At 42.8% G+C, this 20,155-nt stretch overlaps 1 protein-coding gene across 1 annotated transcript in view; it reads left to right on the top strand.

The window, feature by feature from the left end:
- The window catches only part of CTNNA3 (catenin alpha 3), an 808,499-nt gene that overhangs the window by 493,220 nt on the left and 295,124 nt on the right, over positions 1 to 20,155 (top strand). Inside the window, exon 10 of the mRNA XM_066622270.1 lies at positions 14,553 to 14,645. Coding sequence (XP_066478367.1) covers positions 14,553 to 14,645 — 93 coding nt within the window. The remainder of the gene's footprint in view (positions 1 to 14,552; positions 14,646 to 20,155) is intronic.

The raw sequence follows: 20,155 nt of genomic DNA, 5'->3' as shown, positions 1-20,155 counted from the left end.
GCAGTGGGCAGACATAAGTTGTGGGGCACCCCTTTTCTATTTATTGCTTCCTCCAGCCCACTGCCTGAAGTGACCCTTCAGTCCGCCTCATGGCTGGGCCAGCCCTGGCCATTTCTGGTCCCGTATCACCTCATCTCTCTTTACCCATTTCTGAATCACACAGTAACTTTATGGACCATCATTATTTTGCAGTGGGGATTGTGGCTGTTTGCAGAGATGTCTTCTTCTTGCTTGTTGGAAAATCAAAGAAGTTCACTTCATTAGGAGGAAAGATATTGATGCTTAAGACTTTTAAGATTAGATAATTTTGTTTCAGAGATCTAATCATGCTCAGTTGTTGTTATTTCCCCCCTAGTAAAGATTAGCCAGATCAATGGTAATGCATTTCAAGCAGGAACTAATGCATGGTATGTTATGGTAGCTTTTATCAAAGACTTTAGAATTCTACTTTATCTTATTAAAGGTAGAATTAGTATATCTGTGCATCTGTTGGATTACTTTTAGTAAATGAGATTAGAGAAACATAGTTTTTAGGAAAAAAAAAACCTTGTAAAGTTTTGTTTGTCAGAGCCTCTAACATTAAATGGGGAAATGGTATATTTTACACTGAACACAGACCTTATTAATTTGACATCACTGACCTGATCCTATCTAGTGCCTTCAAATATCACTGACTTAGAGCCTTATCCCAATGTTTCTCAAACTGTGGGTCAGGACCCACTTGGTGGGTCACGAGCCTATTGTAGGTGGGTCCCCATTCATCTCAATATTTTATTTTTAATATATTAGACTTTATATCTTTAATATATTAGATACTACCATGGCATGTGACTGCATTGGGGAAATGTTACAGATCTGTACTTTTAACAGGCTACTCTGTATATGCTTTTAACAATGATAGTAAATGGGATTTACTCCTGGATAAGTGTGGGTAGGATTGCAGCCTAGGATTGTTTAAAATGTTCCTGATCGTTTACATCAATTCCGGTCATGACATCACTTCTGGTGAGTCCTGACAGATTCGCATTCTAAAAAGAAGGTCCCGGTGCTAAAGGTTTGAGAACCACAGTGGTTTGAGAACCACTGCCTATCCAAATTTCTAGCACTGATGTAGCTGTACTATTGGGGCATGTGCTGCATCCTGCTGTGGGTGGACAGTCATGGAGGCCTCCTCAAAGTATGGGAATGTATGTTTGCTCAGGGTTGCATTGAGGCTGCATCAGTGCTGAAAAGTTGGATAGGATTGGGCCCTTAGGTTGTAACCCTTTATAGCCATACCTGGGAGTAAGCCGCACTGAACATAGTGGGACTTGTGTACACATGGATAGAATTGTGCTATTCAATGAGGTATGAAACACTCTGGGCCCAATCCTAGTGGGCCCAGTGCTGGCGCTGCACTGGTGCCACTGGCCTGATTGTCGCAAAAAGTGTCATAAGGCACTTCTGTGCCGGAGTAACAGGTGCATCTCCTGCACTGGGCCTAGTGGCAGTTGATGCAGGGCTACAGCGCCAAAGGACATGCAGCAAAGGCACCCAGTAGTAGATTTTGCTGCTGGCCAGCAGCTGGGCATTCTGGGGTGAGGGGAGGATGGGTGAGGGAGGGCTAGGGGAGAGGAGGAGTGGGCCCAAGAGGGGGGCAGATACAACAGGCCCTGCCCCATATCCTAACCCCCTCTTGGGCCAGAAGATCCAACACAGGTCTCCTTGAATCGGCGCCCACTCAATAGCAGATGCAGATCTGAGGAGACCCATTGGGGCCGCCTCAGTCTTGCAAAGGATAAGGAAATGTAAGTTTTAAGTTCCTTTACCCCGAGGAGAACTGGCAGTGCTTCCCTGGCCCCATTGGATGCAGTGGTTGCCATTTTGGTGCCACTGCATCCCTGGGCACTAGGGAAGCTTAGGATTGGGCTGTTAATAATTTGCAAAGCCTGTGGAAGTACTGCTTGCAGGGAGATGTACAGTGCTAAGGAAAGCCTCAAAGAGCCCAGTCCTCTGTGTCACTCTGTGCTCACTGGGGCCTACTCCCAGGAAAGTATGGGTTGGGTTGCAGCTAAGTAATGAATTTAAAATCTGACTCAGCTTTTCAGAAATCTTGGGCTTTATAGAAATGTTGGGGGGGGGAATAATAGGTTTGAGCTATACAAGATTTCAATAATATGTAAGTGGAATAACTAAGGCTGCAAGCATATATACAGTTACCTGGGAGTAATTTATCTTGAACTCAGTGGGTCTTACTTCTGTGTAGACATGCCTAAGATTGGGTTCTGTCTGGAGTTTTGCAATAAAGAAAAGTGTGAAATAGAACCACAATTAGTCATTTGAACACTTAGAAAAATATTTTCTTAAAGTCTCATGTTCAGCTATTTCCATATTGGAAAGAAAATAGCCATCCTTGAACACCAACCTCTTTGCCATTTTAAAAAAATAATTTGTATGATACATAAAAAATTTTTTTTGAGTAGAGCTGTTTTATCTGTGCTTTATTGGTTTCAAAGTGACTTTTTAAATCTTTGGCAGTGATGACTATAGTTGTTTTTTTTTTTTTTTAACTAAGAACCATTTTTATCATTTTGTATTTCATATGAGTAACCCACAAATGCCCAGACATTCTGTCAATTACAATAATCACAAATGACAATCAGAAGATTGTTGGCACTTAATTTCCTTTGCACTTATCCTATTAAGAATTATTAGCCCTACAACCATGTTTCTACTTGACCTCTGAATGGACTGGGAAAAGATCACTGTTTCAGAAACATATGCTCAATCAGTCTTGTCAAATACACTTAAGGAATGTACTTTACAATCCCCCCACAACTTGATGAACTCCTTACTGTACTATTAGGCACATTGTAATACAGTATTTTATAGCTATCATAATCAGGTTTCATCAAGTTATCATGATCGTTGTCAGGTTTTGTAGTGCTCCTTTAAGTTTCAAACGATCTACGACTGTGAGTAGCCCTAGATGTTACACACAAGCACCATCAGCCACTACCTGCTTGTGCCACTTATACCACAGCCCAGACCACATTTGTGGTCCTTTGGTCTCCCAAAGGAGAACTTATGGGAAAATTATAGACGCTGAAGATGCAAATATAGTCTGTGTGAATTGCTTATGCAAACGGAATGTTATAAACAAGCCCCACCACGTGTGGAAGAGACTGTGCAGATGTTTCTAATATCTAATGATGATCTAGTGTAACTAATGTGGTAGATGGGGGGGGATTCTATGGGCATAATAAATCTGGATTTCTGTAAGGCTTTTGACAGGCTAGTGGGATGTGGGCTAGATGATGCTTCTGTTTTGTGGATCGATAGCTGCCTGACAAACCATACTCAGAGTGTACAGTACTTATCAATGATTCCTTGTCAATCTTGTGGGAAGTGATGAGTGAGATGCCTCAGGTCTCTGTCTTTGGCCTGATAATGTTAAATATCTTTAAAAATTATTTGGATGAGGGAGTAAAGGGGATGCTCATCCAGTCTGCAGATGACTCCTCTGTATTAAAGTTGATGTTCCTAGTCCTTTTTGCTATGAGCAAAAACTGCCAATGCTCCTTGAAACATTTCCTCTAATTTTTGTTGGAAATCTCCTGTGCAGCACAATCCTAAGCTGCACTTGGGCTGGCGGAAGTCCCTTGTGCCTATCCAGGACGGTCCAAATGTGCTGTAAAGCAAGTTTGCGCCTCCTCACCAGCAAGCAACGCTGGTGCATGGAGGCTGAATCCAGCCTCCATGGCGGCTTGCACGGCAAGCATTGCATTGGCCCAGCTGGGTCGACGCAAGGCTCTGGGGTGGGCAGGGTGGAGGTGGGGAGGAGATGGAAGGGAGGAGTTCCTGGGCAGGGGGAGGGTGGGCAGGCAGGGAGTGGAAGGCAGGGCTGGGATCCAGCAGTTATGCTGGATCCCCACCCCCGTTTCTGGGGAGTTCAGAGCAGCTTCAAGCCACTCCGCTCTCCTCGAACTTGTGCCACCTCCGGAGGTGGCATGGGTCTAAGGAGACCCTTAGGGGTCACGGTCCTTACCCAGGGGTAAGGGGAAAAGTTTCCCCTTATCTCTGGCTGAGCCGAATCTGGCCGCTATCCTGCACTGGATACAGCGCAAGCCTCTTGGCTTGCCTACTCCAGTGCAAGGTAGGATTGCACCCTTAGTTGTACTGGGTACATTGGTACATGACCATTTTGCTAACTATATTTCTAATTTAAATTCTCTGATTTTCTCAAATACATAATTGTGGCTTATTCAAATCTGTTTCATGAGGCCCTTTATCCTGTATTTGTGTTCAATCAATATCTCTATAACAATGGATCGTAGAGGATTTCTGAGACATTCTTATATAATAATGTTTTACAATACTCTACAAATTTCCAAATATGTCAGTGATCCCACAACACTCTTTCTCTGTTTATATGTACTAAATCTTGCATGACCAAATAATTGAGCTCTTTACCTCTTGATTGTAATATTCCTAATGGGGTAATTAATGATAGAGGGGAATGATTGTGCCTGAGATATTCTTTCAGTATTTAATGATAATTAAAGATGCTAGCAATATGAACTGTAGTAGTTCAGAAGCTATAATTACATTTTTTCAGTGGTGGTGCATTGTTAGCTGTCCTCTCCCTCTCCTCCAGTAGAATCTTAACAGTTTTTGATGAGCTAAAAGGAAGTTGACAGACTTCCTATAGACAATGATTTTCTAAACTAAAACTAGGAACAATATGAAACCATATAAAATACTTCTTTGTAGTGTGCTGTCATTATAAAGGCTCTTCCAACTCTTAATGCTTTGGAAGTACAAAGGCTATCCTATTCAAGGGCATTCCTGTGAGATATTTAGCGTTGTCTAAGTAGGGAAGAACGAGAAGGTCACAAAAGGTTTCTGTAATAATAAATTATCAGATGCAAACTATTACCGTAGATACACATGTATAGTATGTGAAATTTCTGCCAAGTAATCAAGCTCCAATTCTCACTTCGCCTGATCTCCGGGTCAATCAGGGGGCAAAACCTTTCAACTCCGAACAGTTTCTGTCTCAAGCGGCAGGCAGGTAGGCGCCAAGTTTCTCAAGCAGCAGGCAGGCAGGGCAGAGATCCTTTCTACAGCAACTGGGAAATTCCAGCCAAAGTTAACCTTTTATTCTCCTTCCTTCTGCTGCAGCCTGGTTCTGCTTGGCAAATGCTTGCAAAGCAGGTCTGTTTTTTGAAACACCAGGATGGGACCCTCCTTCCCAGGCTACAATTCAGTGCACCGTTACTGAAGAATAACACCCATGGAAAGCAGTGGGTCTACTTCTGAGTAAAAAGGGTTGCAAATATATGCAGCTGCATCTCTCTGCTGCGAATTGAATTGCACACTCCCAGTTATGTGTTATGGGTTGTATGTTGTACGTAGAGCTTCTCGCTTAACACACCAGACACCTTAAAGGTGGATTTGATTCTTGGTTCTCCTGCAGTGGTTCCCACCCTTTTTCACTGGCATATCCCTTGGCAGCCCATTTCCATAAATTGTACCCTTCCTATTAGCAAAATGTTTGTAATTAATAATACAAGCCCTTATCTCCCCCATATGAAAACCCAAACTCCATGTATTCATCACAGTGTTTTCTCTTTTTATCTGCTTGAAGAACAAAAGACTCTGCCTTTGCACTGTTTTGCACCAGAGTGTGCTGAGAAATTCTAGGTGATTGATCACTTTCCATATTACGTTTCAGCTTTTTGACTGTGCTGGTTTTCAATCACTGGTTCATACATGAATTGATGACCAAAAACTAGCTATTGGTGGAGCTTTCACAGCCAACTATATACCTCCCTTCCTGCCTTACTGGTCCTTGCAAGGCATTCCTGTCTTGCAAGGTATTCTGGAGCATGACCTGCATTATGCCATTCTTTTTCAAGTACCCCTAAAGGTCCTGTTGAGTGTCCCTGGGAGTACATGAATACCAGGTTGGAAACCACTGTTCTACTGGTATGTAGTTTACAGTGCACTTACTCTGACAGTGTTTACAAAAAGGTGGTGAAGACCAGAATTTAAAAAGAATAAAAATGTATCTTATGATCTTTTACTATGTTTTTAATAAATTAGAGACTACAGTTCTTAGGTAACAATTAGTGGTAGGTTATTTTTCAGGATCTGGCTTCGGGTAAAATCAGACAAAACTATAGTCAGACACCCCCCTAAGTTTAACCCCTGACTTATCTGAGGGTCATAGAAAATTCCATGATTGTTGGCTCAAAACCTGCCCTCGGCTTATCGTGGGATCGACTTATGGGCGAGTATCTACAGTAATTGGATTGTAACCCTGTGTGATGATTGTCTCTGTTAAGAGTTTGCAGCAGGCAAATGTTACATCTAGGCCTTCTGTGCCAATTTGAATTAATTCCTAATTAAGAAGGTTCATGCAATTTCTTGCTATGTGCTGTTCTGAGGGTTCTACCGCAGCATTGCCAAGTTAAAATGAAGTCTTTAATCCCAAATCCTTCTTGGATTTCTTTCAGTTTCAGCAAAATAATGTTACAAAGGGTTGGGGAGGATGCTCATTCCTGGACAACAGGAAGTTCCAAGAGTGACCTCTTTACAGGGTCTGTTGCTTTGTAATGAGAAAGCAAGAGACATTGATCTCTTTCAATATCTAGTTTATTATAGGAGCATGGGGGTGCCTGGATTCCTAAAATGAGGGAAAAACAGCATTCTACTATTATAAGCCTTGAATGTTCTGTCAATCATAAAATCAAAACTCTCCATACAGTTGTCCTGACATTTGGCACAGAGTAACAAGATCACAGTCACAGGTGACATTTTAGGGAAGCCCTGTACCCTGTAGTGGAGCCAGATATGCACAGTGAAAGCTCCTGGAAACATTTCTTTCAAGAAAGAACTTTCACCAGGCAGAGAAAACAGCTGGCTCAAAGTTGACAGGTTAAAAACAAAGGCAAATTATGGGAGGATTGAGCCTCTTGAGACTCACCTTATGCCAGGGTGCATGACTGGTCAGTCTGGAGGGAGACAGAGCAAATCCCATTCACGTATGTAGGCTTAAAAGCAAGGCAGCAAGAAGACCTGGCAGCTGTGGCTGTGGCATTGCTAGGGAGGGTGCGGGGGGTGTAGGCCACACCAGGTGTCGCGCAAGGGGGGTGACGTGCACTAGGGGGATGACGTGCTAAAATCACAGTTTTAGGAGCAACCCCGTCATGCCATATGCTGTTGGATGTGGAATCTCCAGCAGAATGCAATGCAAAAAACCAGAGTGAAATATATACTTTCTATCAAAAGTTATTGGCAAAAAAACCCCCAAAACATCCAAGACATCCGAGAAGGAGGTCCTTTCCTCCCAGCTGCGAATGTATTGAGCCCTATGGAAAGCGAAACAGACTCACGGTCACGTTTACTCGTGAGTAGGCAGACGTGCCTTGGCTCGTGATCAGGCCAGGCAAAGGGGAAAGTGAGGACACCAGAATGGTCCCAATCCAATGGAACTGGAGCGCAACAAATGCTCCAGAAGGCAGCCTCTCCCCCACTAAAAAGGACAAAAAAAGAGGCTTCAGCTGGTAAGGGGAATGTTTTCTATTTTGCACTTGCAAAGCCAGGTGGGTCTTTATCTTGATATGCTTGAAATAGAAGAACTTTAAACTGGGCACTGGGGAGGGCTGGAAATCTCACTGATCCTTTTGGGGGGGGGTGTTATTGCAGGCAGGTTACAGAGAAAATTCACTTGGTGGAATAGAACTGGCTCCCCCTTATTTAATTATTTCTTTTATTTTAATTTAATTATTTATAATTATTTATTTTAATTTGCTTGATGATGTCACTTCTGGCCATGACATTATTTCCAATGGGTCCTGGACAGATTGTCATTCTAAAAAGTGGGTCCCAGTGCTAAAAGTTTGAGAACTGCTTTAATAAGTTGTTAGCAAGTTGACACGGTTGTGTGTGTGTGTGTGTGTGTGTGTGTGTGTGTGACTCTACAAGTTTTCAAAATCACTAAAATCAGAGTTTGGAGGGATAATACCATCATGTTATATACCAATCAATGCGTAATTTCATGCAGAATGCAATGAAACAAACCACATTGAAATATCTGAGTTCTATCAAAAGGTACAGCCAAAAAACCAGTGGGGGCGGGGCGATGGCACATCACCACACCCACCACCTGGGGTGGTGCCCTGCCCACTGCATGGGCTGACATGCAGGCCTCCCGCATCGGGTGATGCGAATCCTAGTGACACCACTGGGCACAGCTGTCCTGTTCTGAGAACAATACTGACCCCCCCCCCAGTGTTTTGGAGCAAGTTGTGCAAAAAATAAGAGAATTTTGGGTACAAGTTGCTGCACCTATTTCAGGGACCAGAGAGGAGGAGACCAGGGAGGAGAATGGACAGTTGAAGATATTCAGTCTGGGGAGGCTGCTGTCTCCGTAGTGGCCACATGGGAGCAGAAGGAACCAGATGACAGAGCAACCCCTCCCATTCTGAGGCCTCAGGGTGTGTGCGCGTGCACTCACCACAGAGCCTAATTTGTAAGGCCAACATAATATGCAAGATTGTACAAAGTGTTTTTTTGTTTGTTTTGTGCTTACTAGAGATGTGCTTATGATTCAGAAGGAATCACACTGGGAAACAAATCACCCTGCTTTGGAGCAAGTCCTAAACAAAGCAAGGCCCCACAGAAGCACTTGTGAACCAAAGGAAAGTTGCCTGAAGCAGCTTCAGATGCCTGGCTACCTTCTTCGACTTTTCTCCTTCTTTTCTTTGTCTTCCAATAAATGCCTGGAGCCCTTTCTTCTATACATGGGAGGCAGCTTCCAAGCAGCTAGGTAGCAGGAAGAGGGAGGTCAGGCGAGAGACAATCTGATTGACAGCTCTGAGGTGTCAGCGAGGCACAGAGCAGCTGACTGAAAACTGAAAGCTGCTAAATTGGGGCTTCCTTTCCTTTTCCATCCAGTGTGATTTTGGGGAGGGAAAGATGAACATGGAAAAACATGTCAACTTTGAGCCAGCTGTTTTCTCTGCCTGGTGCAAGTTCTTTCTTGGAAGAAATGTTTCCAGGAGTTTTCACTGTGTTCTTAAATCCAATACATTCTTTCCCATTGCATTGCTTCTAAATTATCCATGTCTCCCCATCAACATTGCCTTGTTTCTTGTAGGTGTGATTCACTTCTATTTTCCGCTGCTGTTCCCAGGACCCAGATCCATCTCCCAATTCCAAGTTCAGTCCAACCATTCCAAATCAGTTTCCATGTCTGTGTCTGTGTTAGTTTTGCCTTGACACGGCACTTCAATTACAATATGTGGAATTACAGTTTTACATTTCCTTTGGTGCTCTTGCATGTCAATCTAAAATTTTGCAGGGTCCACTTTGCATTTCCTGTGATGCATGTGCAAATTGGAAGGGGAAAAGGAAATAGTTATACATTCAAAACTCTACTACCATTCTATAGATAACTCCTGAGCCTGTCCATCTGTCTTTCTGAAATCTACCAAGGCTCTTATTTAAGAGCATATCAGTTACCTTTATTTTCATGCAATTTGGATGCAAAAACCTATGGCAGGACCAGCTGAAATCTTTTAAAACATCAAGCTTCAGTTGCTCTGAGAATGAAAATGGCAGCACCTGTTTGGATGCACTTGAGCTATCTTGTCCTTTTATGAAGGGCTTCTGTCCCTGTAAGTCTATGCAGTTATAAAAGGAAATTAGAAAATTACTGTGAGTTGAATTTTGCCCATTGAAATAAATGGAAGATAAATAGAAAACCATTAAAAAACAATCAACATTGAAAAGAAGCAACTATTTGAATTGGGCATGAAATGAAGCAAATCTTTGAAATGAGCTGGTGAAATGAATCAGGCCACCAAACAAAACATCACAGTGAAATCTGAAACAAATGATTTGTGTGTGTGTATGTACATCTACTGCTATGTCACAAAATTAATCTTCAATCTCCTATGCTTTTTTGAGCATGAGGGAACGTTTTAAAGACCTTAATACTTATTGATCTTAAACCGAAGCCTTTTAATGAATATATTTGAATTTTTATATATACAGATAGACATAGTAGAGGCCAGCAGAGCCAACCCTTCCCAGTGGTGTAGCTAGCGGGGGGCAGAGGGGCGGTCCGCCCCAGGTACCACCCTTGGGGGGGTGACACCACAAATGTCAAACATCGCTAACATCGTGGAGGTTATGAGTAACCCCATCATGCTATATACTGTTAGGTGTGGGATTTCCAGCAGAATGCAATGGAGAAAACCGGAGTGAAATATCTCCTTTCTATCAAAAGTTATGGCCAGAAAACTGGAAACAAAAAAAATGCATGGAACCCTATGGAAAATGAAACCGAGCCATATAGCACGTTTACTTGCTATTAGGTGAACATGCCATAGTTCATCAGAAACGGCAGGTTGAGAGGAATCCAATGAGGAATCCAATCCAATGAGAGAATGGTTGCTATCCAATGAAAGCAGCCCCCCAAAAACACCCAAGAAGGAACTCCCTCCCTCCAAGCAGACGAATGTATTGAGCCCTATGGAAAGCGAAAGTAAGCCACAGGGTCTCGTTTACTTGCGAGTAAGCAAATGTGCCTTGGCTTCTGGTCAAGTCAGGCAAAGAGGAATGCAAGGCTAGCTGCATGGTCCCCATCTGATGAAAGTAGAGCTCAACAAATGCTCCAGAAGGCAGCCCCCCCCCCAAAGAATAAACCAGAGGCTTGAGCTGGTAAGGTGGGCCCTGGGGAGGGCTGAAAATCTCACTGCTTTATTTGTGAGGGAGTGTTATTGCAGGCAGCACCGCCCCAAAAGAATAAAACAGAGGCTTGAGTTGGTAAGATGGGCACTGGGGAGGGCTTAAAATCTCACTGATTTATTTATGGGGGGTGTTATTGCAGGCAGCAACCCCCCCCCCCCCATAAAACAGAGGCTTGAGCTATTAAGGTGGGCACTGGGGAGGGCTGAAAATCTCACTGATTTTTTATTTGTGTGGGGGGGTGTTATTGCAGGCAGGCTACAGAGGAAATTCACTTGGTGAAACAGGGCTGGCTTCCCCTTATTTATCTGTTTTTCTTTAATTTAATTATTTATAATTATTTTATTTTGCTTGATGATGTCACTTCCAGCCATGACATCACTTCTGGTGGGTCCTGGACAGATTGTCATTCTAAAAAGTGGGTCCCAGTGTTAAAGGTTTGAGAAACACTGCCTTAAAACAGGCCAATGAGACATCCGGGGGGGGGGGGAAGCGACACCCTAGTGACCAAAATTCTGGAAATCGTGGCTTTTCAGAATAATACCATCATGTTATATACCATTTGCTGCAGAATTTCATCCATTTCTTGTGGGGAAATACTAACTGCATTTATTTTTCTAGCCATTATTATTATTCATTCCATGTTATGACTATTACTATCTCTGTCTTACCTACCTCACAGGGTTGTTGTGAGGACAAAATAAGGGGAGGAACCATTTACACCACCCTGAGCTGCTTAGAGGAAGGGTGGTATTAAAATGTTAATTATTTAATTAATTATGTCATATGGGGTGGTAAAAATTTATGGGCCCTGGGTGTCAAATGACCTAGCTATGCCTCTGACCCTTCCACAAGGTTCAGTAAAGCAGATGTTTCAGGTAACAGTTGCCGGGAGGTGGCGGCCACCACCTCCCACTGGGTATCATTTTACCAGTCTGCTTCCACATCCACCCACCCTTGCTGTTGCCGCTCCCATAGCCTCTTCCTTCCTTCCTCCCCCTCCCTGAATGCTTCTTTTCTCCACATCTTTCCCCGGTGTGCTCTGTGCTGCTGTCACTGGTGTCCTGTTGGTGTCTCATTCTCATTCTCTCATTCTCTTCCTTCTGAAAGAGGAAATGGAGGAGTGAGAAGTGGTAGGGAACCACTTTAGCTAAAGCAGTGTTTCTCAAACTGTGGGTCTTGAACCAATTTCAGGTGGGTCTCCATTCATTTGGGTTCTGAGCTGTCCGATACAGATCAGGAGAGAGATCTTGGGGGGTGGGGTGGACAGGTCAATGAAAATGTCAACCCAATGTGCAGCGGCAGTGAAGAAGGGCAGTTCAATGCTTGGGATCATTAGAAAAGTTATTGAGAACAAAACGGCTAATACATTATAATATTATAATGCTGTTGTACAAATCTATGGTAAGGCCACAGCTGGAGTATTGCGTCCAGTTCTGGTCGCCACATCTCAAAAAAGACATAGTGGAAATGGAAAAGGTGCAAAATAGAGTGACTAAGATGATTACTAGGCTGGGGCACCTTCCTTTTGAGGAAAGGCTACGGCGTTTAGGCTTCTTCAGCCTAGAAAAGAGGCGCCTGAGGGGGGACATGATTGAGACATTCAAAATTATGCACAGGAAGGATAGAGTGGATAGAGAGATGCTCTTTACACTCTCACATAACACCAGAACCAGGGGACATCCACTAAAATTGAGTGTTGGGATGGTTAGGACAGACAAAAGAAAATATTTCTTTACTCAGCGTGTGGTTGGTCTGTGGAACTCCTTGCCACAGGATGTGGTGATGGCATCTGGCCTAGATACCTTTAAAAGGGAATTGGACAAATTTCTGGAGGAAAAATCCATTATGGGTTACAAGCCATGATGTGTATGTGCAACCTCCTGATTTTAGAAATGGGCTATGTCAGATGAAGGAGAGGGCACCAGGATGTGCTTATGTTCTTATTTCAATATTTTATTTTTAAAATATTAGACTGGATGCTCCCATGGTATGTGACTGCATTTGGGGAAATGTTACAGATCTGTACTTTTAACAGGCTACTCTGTGTAGGCTTTTAACAATGATAGTCAATGGGACGTCCTCCTGAGTAAGTGTGGGTAGAATTGCAGCCTAGGATTGTGAAAAATTTCCCTGCTTGACGATGTCATTTCTGGACATGACATCAATTCCGTTGGGTCCTGACAGATTCTCATTCTAAAAAGTGAGTCCCTGTGCTAAAAGTTTGAGAACCACTGTGCTAGAGCATCTGCCCACCATTCTCTTATCCTTCGCTTCCTTTTCTAGAACGTGGAGTGTGGAGATGAACTGCTGCAGAAGTTCTCACGGGAGCAGGGGGAAATTAGGAAGGAAATGAAGCAAAAGAAAAGACGAACTCCACTTGGAGGCAGAAAAAGGAGTGAGATAAGAGATTATTCAGATCAGGGAAAGGACAGAAGAAAAGGAAGGCGAAATAGAAAGGAGGTGGGATAAGGTAGCATTTGGCCCCATGTTTCAGGCACCTCTAGTCTTTGGGCTGCTCTGCTCTTAAAGCAGGAAGCAGCACAATCACTAATCGTCCATCAGATTCAAAGAGCAACAAGTGCAAACACGTAGCTGGCTGCATCTTAGCTTTAGCTAATTCTTCCTACTTTCTGCTTCATCTGCTCAAATTCAGACCGCAAATGGTCTCTTTTTCTGTATCTTCTGCCCCCATATCTAAGCAGAACATTGGTCTTGGATTGTAGGTAGATTGCTCATTAAGGAAACATTAGATTCCACTGATGACATATCAGCCAAATCTCTGCCCAAGTAATCAGCTTAACACAGTCTGTACATTCATTATGTAACACAAAAATGGTTTATATTTAATTTTTAATGTTTCTTATACAGTTCAGAGTTGCTGATTCCAACAGTAATATTAGGGATTTTTTAAATCATAAAAATGTTGCTAGTTAACTTAAATTTTGTGTTTTTAGCTATCCTGTTGCCTAATGCTTTATAATACATGTCTAATAAAACTGCATAGCGTAAATTGTGACTAAACTATTGATGCCATGCCAAAAAAGCAGCATTTATGAAATCCTTGCACCAAAATTAATAAGCATTAAAATATTCAGATAAACATGAAATTGTTCAAATTTTGTTACATAAATGTGTCATGTGTTAGCTTGGTGCCCCCCAAAATATTATTATTATTATTATTATTATTATTATTATTATTATTATTATTATTATTATTATTATTATTATTATTTTAGGTTTATTTTTACAACCAAGGGTCATAATGAAGTTCAAAATAAATTGATAAAAATGTCCACAAGTTAAAATTTAAAATACGAAATGAAATATGTCAAGCCAGACTTTTTCATGGCAGTTATTTCAGCAACTCAGTTACAATCCACGACATTTAACTGAAGAAAACAGCTCCTATGCATCTGTGTAACTACAGCAAAAAGAAGTGTCATAGCAATAATTTATTCCCTTTAGTTATTGAACAGAACAGAGATTTTTTCCCAGGTCATATCCTCTCCTCAATCTTGGAAAACATGGCAATAATAGTTCTCTCTAGAAGAACATTTAAATTGGGCAGGATAACAGGCAATGGCACACATCTTCAATTTCCTGTTGACCATCGTCTCACAATCTACTTCTGATTGGCATCTTGGCATGTTGCCCTTCTTAATACATAGAGTGCAGTATTTGGAACTGAAGGACAGTGAAAACCCCATTCAAGAATGAGATGGTCAGTCATGAAAACAACTTCCTAAGCGAAACCGCTTTATATACCTGTAATGGGGGGAAATGCTGAGACTGCTTTTTCTTCCCTCTAGGTGGCTAATCTTGCTTGCTCAATATCAACAAGTGAAGATGGAATTAAAATTGTCCAAACGGCTGCCAATCATTTGGAGACTTTGTGTCCGCAGGTATGACTTTTCTATTCAATTTCAGTATGCAATGTGCATATAATATTCTTTTGTTTGTATAATGATTTAAACCGTTCTCCTTGGCTATTAATAAGCACAAAGGAAAAATATTATATGGTGACTGTCTCTGTTATTAGTACTTGCAAAATCTGATTAAAGAATAATGAACATAGCATTCTAATTATACCACTTCCAATGGGCATTGAATGACTTCTCTCAGAGTAAATAGTTGCATTTTGCTAATCTACCTTTCTGTGCAACCTGTTCATTGTCATCCTATGTAAAAAGAGTTAGGGGGATGCTTTTCTTTTAGCTCAACAACCTTCATCTTCATCCACAACTACACCATGTTAGGACATGGGGCTCAGGTCTATTTGAAAGCCCTATTGCCTGCCCTAAGTGAATGGGATAGGCAAGTGAACAATTATCTGAACTGGTTAGTGGAAAATAAAAGAGATAAAAAGCCGAACTTCTCTCAAGAACAGATGAGAGGGCATTGACTTCCTGCTTGTTTTTATACCACTTTCTCCTCTTGCAACTGATTGATTAAAAAATTATATATCACTTTTCCAAACATGACTTTATTCCAGTCCACAAAATGGATGAGGATAAAAATGATAAAACATATAGAATATAAACAACAGATAACAGAAACTAATTTTAAAATCCAGGTTTCAGTCAATGCCACAGCTGAACATCACAAGAATTACACAAACTGTGGGAAAATACTGTTTTTCAAAACAAACAAAAACTGCCATCACAGTCCTAATGAAATAGGGAATTTTTAAGGTATTTTTTGTTAGGTATTTTTATTGGGTGCAATAGCATTTTCCCTTGAATAGCGGCATATGAGTATTTTCAATAAGAATATCATTGTTGTTCTTGTTGTTTAAAAGATCTGGACCTCTTTCCCCTGAAAATTCCATGGAGAACAGAAATGGGAATGAGGTTTTAGGGTCTTGCAAGGAGCTGGATGAGCAGGTGACAGGAAATTCAGCTGGAGGCTTCTCACACATGCAGGCACAATCTACTTGGATTCAGGCCCAAATCCTAACCAACTTTCCAGCACTGGCATAGCGGTGCCAGTGGGGCATGTGCTGCATCCTGCATTTGGGTGGCACTCAAGGAGACCTCCTCAAAGTCAGGGAAAGTTTGTTCCCTTACCTCAGAGTTGCATTGTGCTTATGTTGGTGCTGGAAAGTGAGTTAGGATTGCACCCTCAGTGGTGTTGGAAGAGGACTATCTGAGACCAAGGATGCATGACTGTAATTTGTTTCTCAGAATTACAGACCTTATACAAGAACTGTCTATAAAATCACTACGTATTTGAATTGACATATGAAAATTTAGGCATGCTTGAGACATCAGGTCCTGTTCATCTGAGTGGTCACATTTTCTGTATTGAACAGAGTATGTGTCTTCTAAACCAAAAACATTCATAGTACCAATACACAAGCATATATGTGTATATGGGCGAAATCCTGCCCTTCACTTGGGTCAGCACAAGTCCCTTGTTTCTCCTTGCCTCTGGCTGAGCCTCTCTTGACCCCTATCCTGCTCTGGATACAGCGCAAGCCTCCTGGCTCGCCTGTTCCAGTGCAGGTTGGGATTGCACTCTATGCCTGTTTCCTTTGTCACCACTGGTTTCTGTAGGTCTAGATTGTTCTTTATTGGCTTGGTGAAGATCTTGGTTCTGTTTGCACAGCCCTCTTTGAATTTCATTCCTTGTAGGGAGAGCCAGAACATGGGAGGAGGGTGGTGGTGGTGGTGGTAGTAGTGTGCTGCCTAGTCACACATCTCAAGAGGTGTCGTGGTAAAACTTCATTCGGGCCTAGTGACAGGAAGACCTGGTTACATCGGTACTGGCACATGGAGGGACAGGAATTTTAGAAGCTGTGGATCCATAGACCAGGCAGCACAACAGTTACAGGAAACTAGTGTTAGATGGAGGAAGCTATATTTTACATATTGATCTGAGTTACAACCCAGCAACATGTCTGTTGTTTAATACAGTGTGTTATAATTTGTTCTCTTCCTCTTGAAAAGATCCTATTAAATGAAAATCTTTTTCTTTTCCACGAAAGAACATTAGTAGTCTTGTATAATCTATTCTAAGCATGTGCTGCCTAGATACAGGCAAACAATCTTGTTAAATAAAAATATCTGAAAACCAAAGACTTTCTAGCTTATCAAATCTTGGCTGCAATCCTAAGCCCACTCACATGGGAGTAAGTCCCATTGAACTTAATGGGACTTACTTCTGAGTAGACATACATAGGCTTGTGCTGCTTTTCTCATTAATTTTCAGCCTATGTATGCCTTAAGACTTGGACTCATTCCCTGAAAAAATAAAATGGAGTGGATATATTAGTTAGTACTGAGATCCTATTGTTGTTGGTTTAGAGCATTGTTTCTCTTCCTTCCAGTGGTACGGGTACCACCAGTGGTACTTGAGTTGGTGTCTGGTGGTACTCATAGGACTCCTTGACACCTGCCGCTGGGCAGTAAGACCAGGAACACAATGCATCAAACAGTGGTAAGAGGCTCAACTCAGTGGGCAGAGCTCCAAAGCATGCTTTTCCAGCTTGAAAAAGTCCTCCCACCCACCCTGAGCCTCTTACTGGTGTTTGTCTTGTTGCATCTGGCTTCCCAACCCAAAAGTAACTGGTGATGATGTTATCACTAGTTACTTCTGGTGGTACTTTGAATAAGTGGGCCATGTGAGGTGTTACAGTGGAGAATATAAACAACAGATAACAGAAACTAATTTAAAAGTCCAGTGTTCAGTCAATAGCACCATCTGAGCTGCCTGTTATAGAAGCAACTTGTTTGATGATGGGTCAGGACTTACACTGACAGATCATGAGATCCATCAGCATGACGCCGATAGGATTTGGCTGTAAGTGTTGTGGGAATCACTGTATTGTCGCTTCTTGCCTCTCCATTAATGTAACATGAGAATGCTGATAATGTGGGAAGAATTAATAGCACGAATATGTACCACTTCAGTATTGTCTTTGTTGGCAGGTGGGTGGGAGAAAGCTGACACGAGCAGTAAGAACATAAGAACAGCCCCGCTGGATCAGGCCATAGGCCCATCTAGTCCAACTTCCTGAATCTCACAGCGGCCCACCAAATGCCCCAGGGAGCACACAAGACAACAAGAGACCTGCATCCTGGTGCCCTCTCCTGCATCTGACATAGCCCATTCCTAAAATCAGGAGGTTGCACATACACATCATGTAACCGTAATGGATTTTTCCTCCAGAAGTTTGTCCAATCCCCTTTTAAAGGCATCTAGGCCAGATGCCATCACCACATCATGTGACAAGGAGTTCCACAGACCAACCACACACTGAGTAAAGAAATATTTTCCTCTGGGTACTCGGCTGGTAATCCATCATCCTCAGGATCTCTCATATACCTCAAGAGTGGGGGGCTGCCCCACAGTTTGACAAATATGGAACCATGGGCACAATCCTAATCAGGTCTACTCAGAAGTAAGTTGTACTTTGTTCAATGGGGCTTACTCTCAGGAAAGTGTGGTTAGGATTGCAGCCTATGAAACACATGTAGCAGTGGAGAATTTTAGTTCTAGTCTCCAGCTTGCATAAACAACTTTTTTAAAAATGTAGGCATATTGGTACAACCATCTGTTTTTATCCTTGCCTACGCTGTTACTTTATGAAAGCATAAATATGCAGCATATTAATGTACCGTAATATTTGCCTTTATGTCATCCTGTTTTGCTGGTTGGGAGCCCTATAGGCAGCAATTATTTTTAATGTTACCATCTAATATTCTGTGACTATTCCGGTACCAATCACAATACGTTGAAGATATCTGCTAAATCTTTTCAGGATATTATGAAACACACTTGGCAAATGTCCTATGTGGACCTTCTACAAATAGAACCATATTCATTGTTACAGAAGTGCAATGAGAAAAGTCCAAAAGTAGGGAATAAACATCTGAAGTAAGGTGATGCCATGCAAAAAGAACATCTGATGTACCTGAAATGCTTTCTGAGCAGATATCCCATAAGCCAATTGTGGCTTTAATTGAGCTGATTGCAGACCCAGGCCACAGTTTGTTCCCTTACATAGTCATCTGTGACTTCACAGCAAGAAAAGAACCTGAAACTGCCCGCCATTCTTCTTGGATAGGCTGGCCAGTTAGGTAGTTTCCATCCCAGATGGTTTATCTAGGTATTTCTTTCTGGTGAGTTACAGCCCAGTCCTAATGGGCAGCCCAATCCTGAGCTGCCTGGGGAGCCCCAGCACAGCGGCACCGCAAGTGCTGCCGCCAAATCCAGCACCTCCTGCACTACCGCGGGAGGCACCTTGGGAGTGGGGGGCATTCGTCCCCTTCCCCTGGGTAAAGGAGGCAGCCCCGCAATGGGGCTACTCTCTTCAGCAATGCCCAAAGGGTGCTGCTAAAGCAAAGGCGCTCGTGTAAGGTAAGCAGCCTTCATGAGCGCCTAGGATACTGCAGAGCAGAGCTTCGCAGATCCTCCTCCTGCCCGCCCCCAGGCACACCCCTGGTACGCCCCTCCCTGCGTCACACTAGCCTCCCCGCCCCCTCCCCATGTCACTCTGGCCTCCCCCCTCCCCAGAATGCCCCTGTCCCTGCCCCATTTCCCGTTCCACAGCCCAGCAGTCGCAGGCACCACCGAGCTGTGGAACGTGGGTGCCCACTGGGTGGTGGCTCAGCGCCGGCTGGAGCTGAGCCAGCTCCGGCAGGAGCCCAGCGGTAAGCCCCGCAAACATGCCTTACAGCACATTTGCTACTGTGGTCTGCGCCGTGGAGGCGTGGTGCGGACCACAGGATTGGGCCCTAAGATAGGATTACAGCCCAAGTCTTACTGAACATAATAGGCTGAGTAAGGAAAATAACACCATTTTCAAACACCTCTAGTTACATCTAAAGCACTGTGGTTGCTTCCTTTACAAATGGCAGTTTAAATGCATAAGGCTTCTCAGTACTGATTCATGAGAATCTTTATTTGAATAATTGCTGTGTTTTGTGTGGTGAGGCTAATTAGGGCAAGAGACCTAGGGCAAGAGAAATGTAAAGAAGGTGATGTAATACTGGGGGCGTACACTCGTCCTCCAGACCAGAAACCGGAAGGGGACCTTGAAATGAGGAAACAGAACAGGGAGGTGTCAAGGAGAGACAGGGTTGTAATCATGGGGGACTTCAATTATCCTCATATTGACTGGGTCAATTTATGTTATGGTCACGAAAAGGAGACCAGATTACTTGACATGCTAAATGACTGTGCCTTAGAGCAGTTAGTCATGGAGCCCACCAGAGGACAGGTGACTCTGGATTTAATATTGTGCAGTACTCAGGACCTGGTTAGAGATGTCAATGTTACGGAGCCGTTGGGGAACAGTAACTGTTCCCCATGATCAGCATGAAACAGACTGATCATGCTGCAGTCCGTTTCAACATGCACATCGGGGGAAGAATACTGGGCAAATCTCTCACAAAACCCCTTGACTTCC

Source organism: Tiliqua scincoides, chromosome 3, assembly GCF_035046505.1.
Source record: "Tiliqua scincoides isolate rTilSci1 chromosome 3, rTilSci1.hap2, whole genome shotgun sequence".
In the NCBI taxonomy this organism is placed as follows: domain Eukaryota; kingdom Metazoa; phylum Chordata; class Lepidosauria; order Squamata; family Scincidae; genus Tiliqua; species Tiliqua scincoides.
The sequence above is the reverse complement of the archived record's forward strand: the minus strand, read 5'-3'. Positions and strand labels throughout refer to the sequence as shown.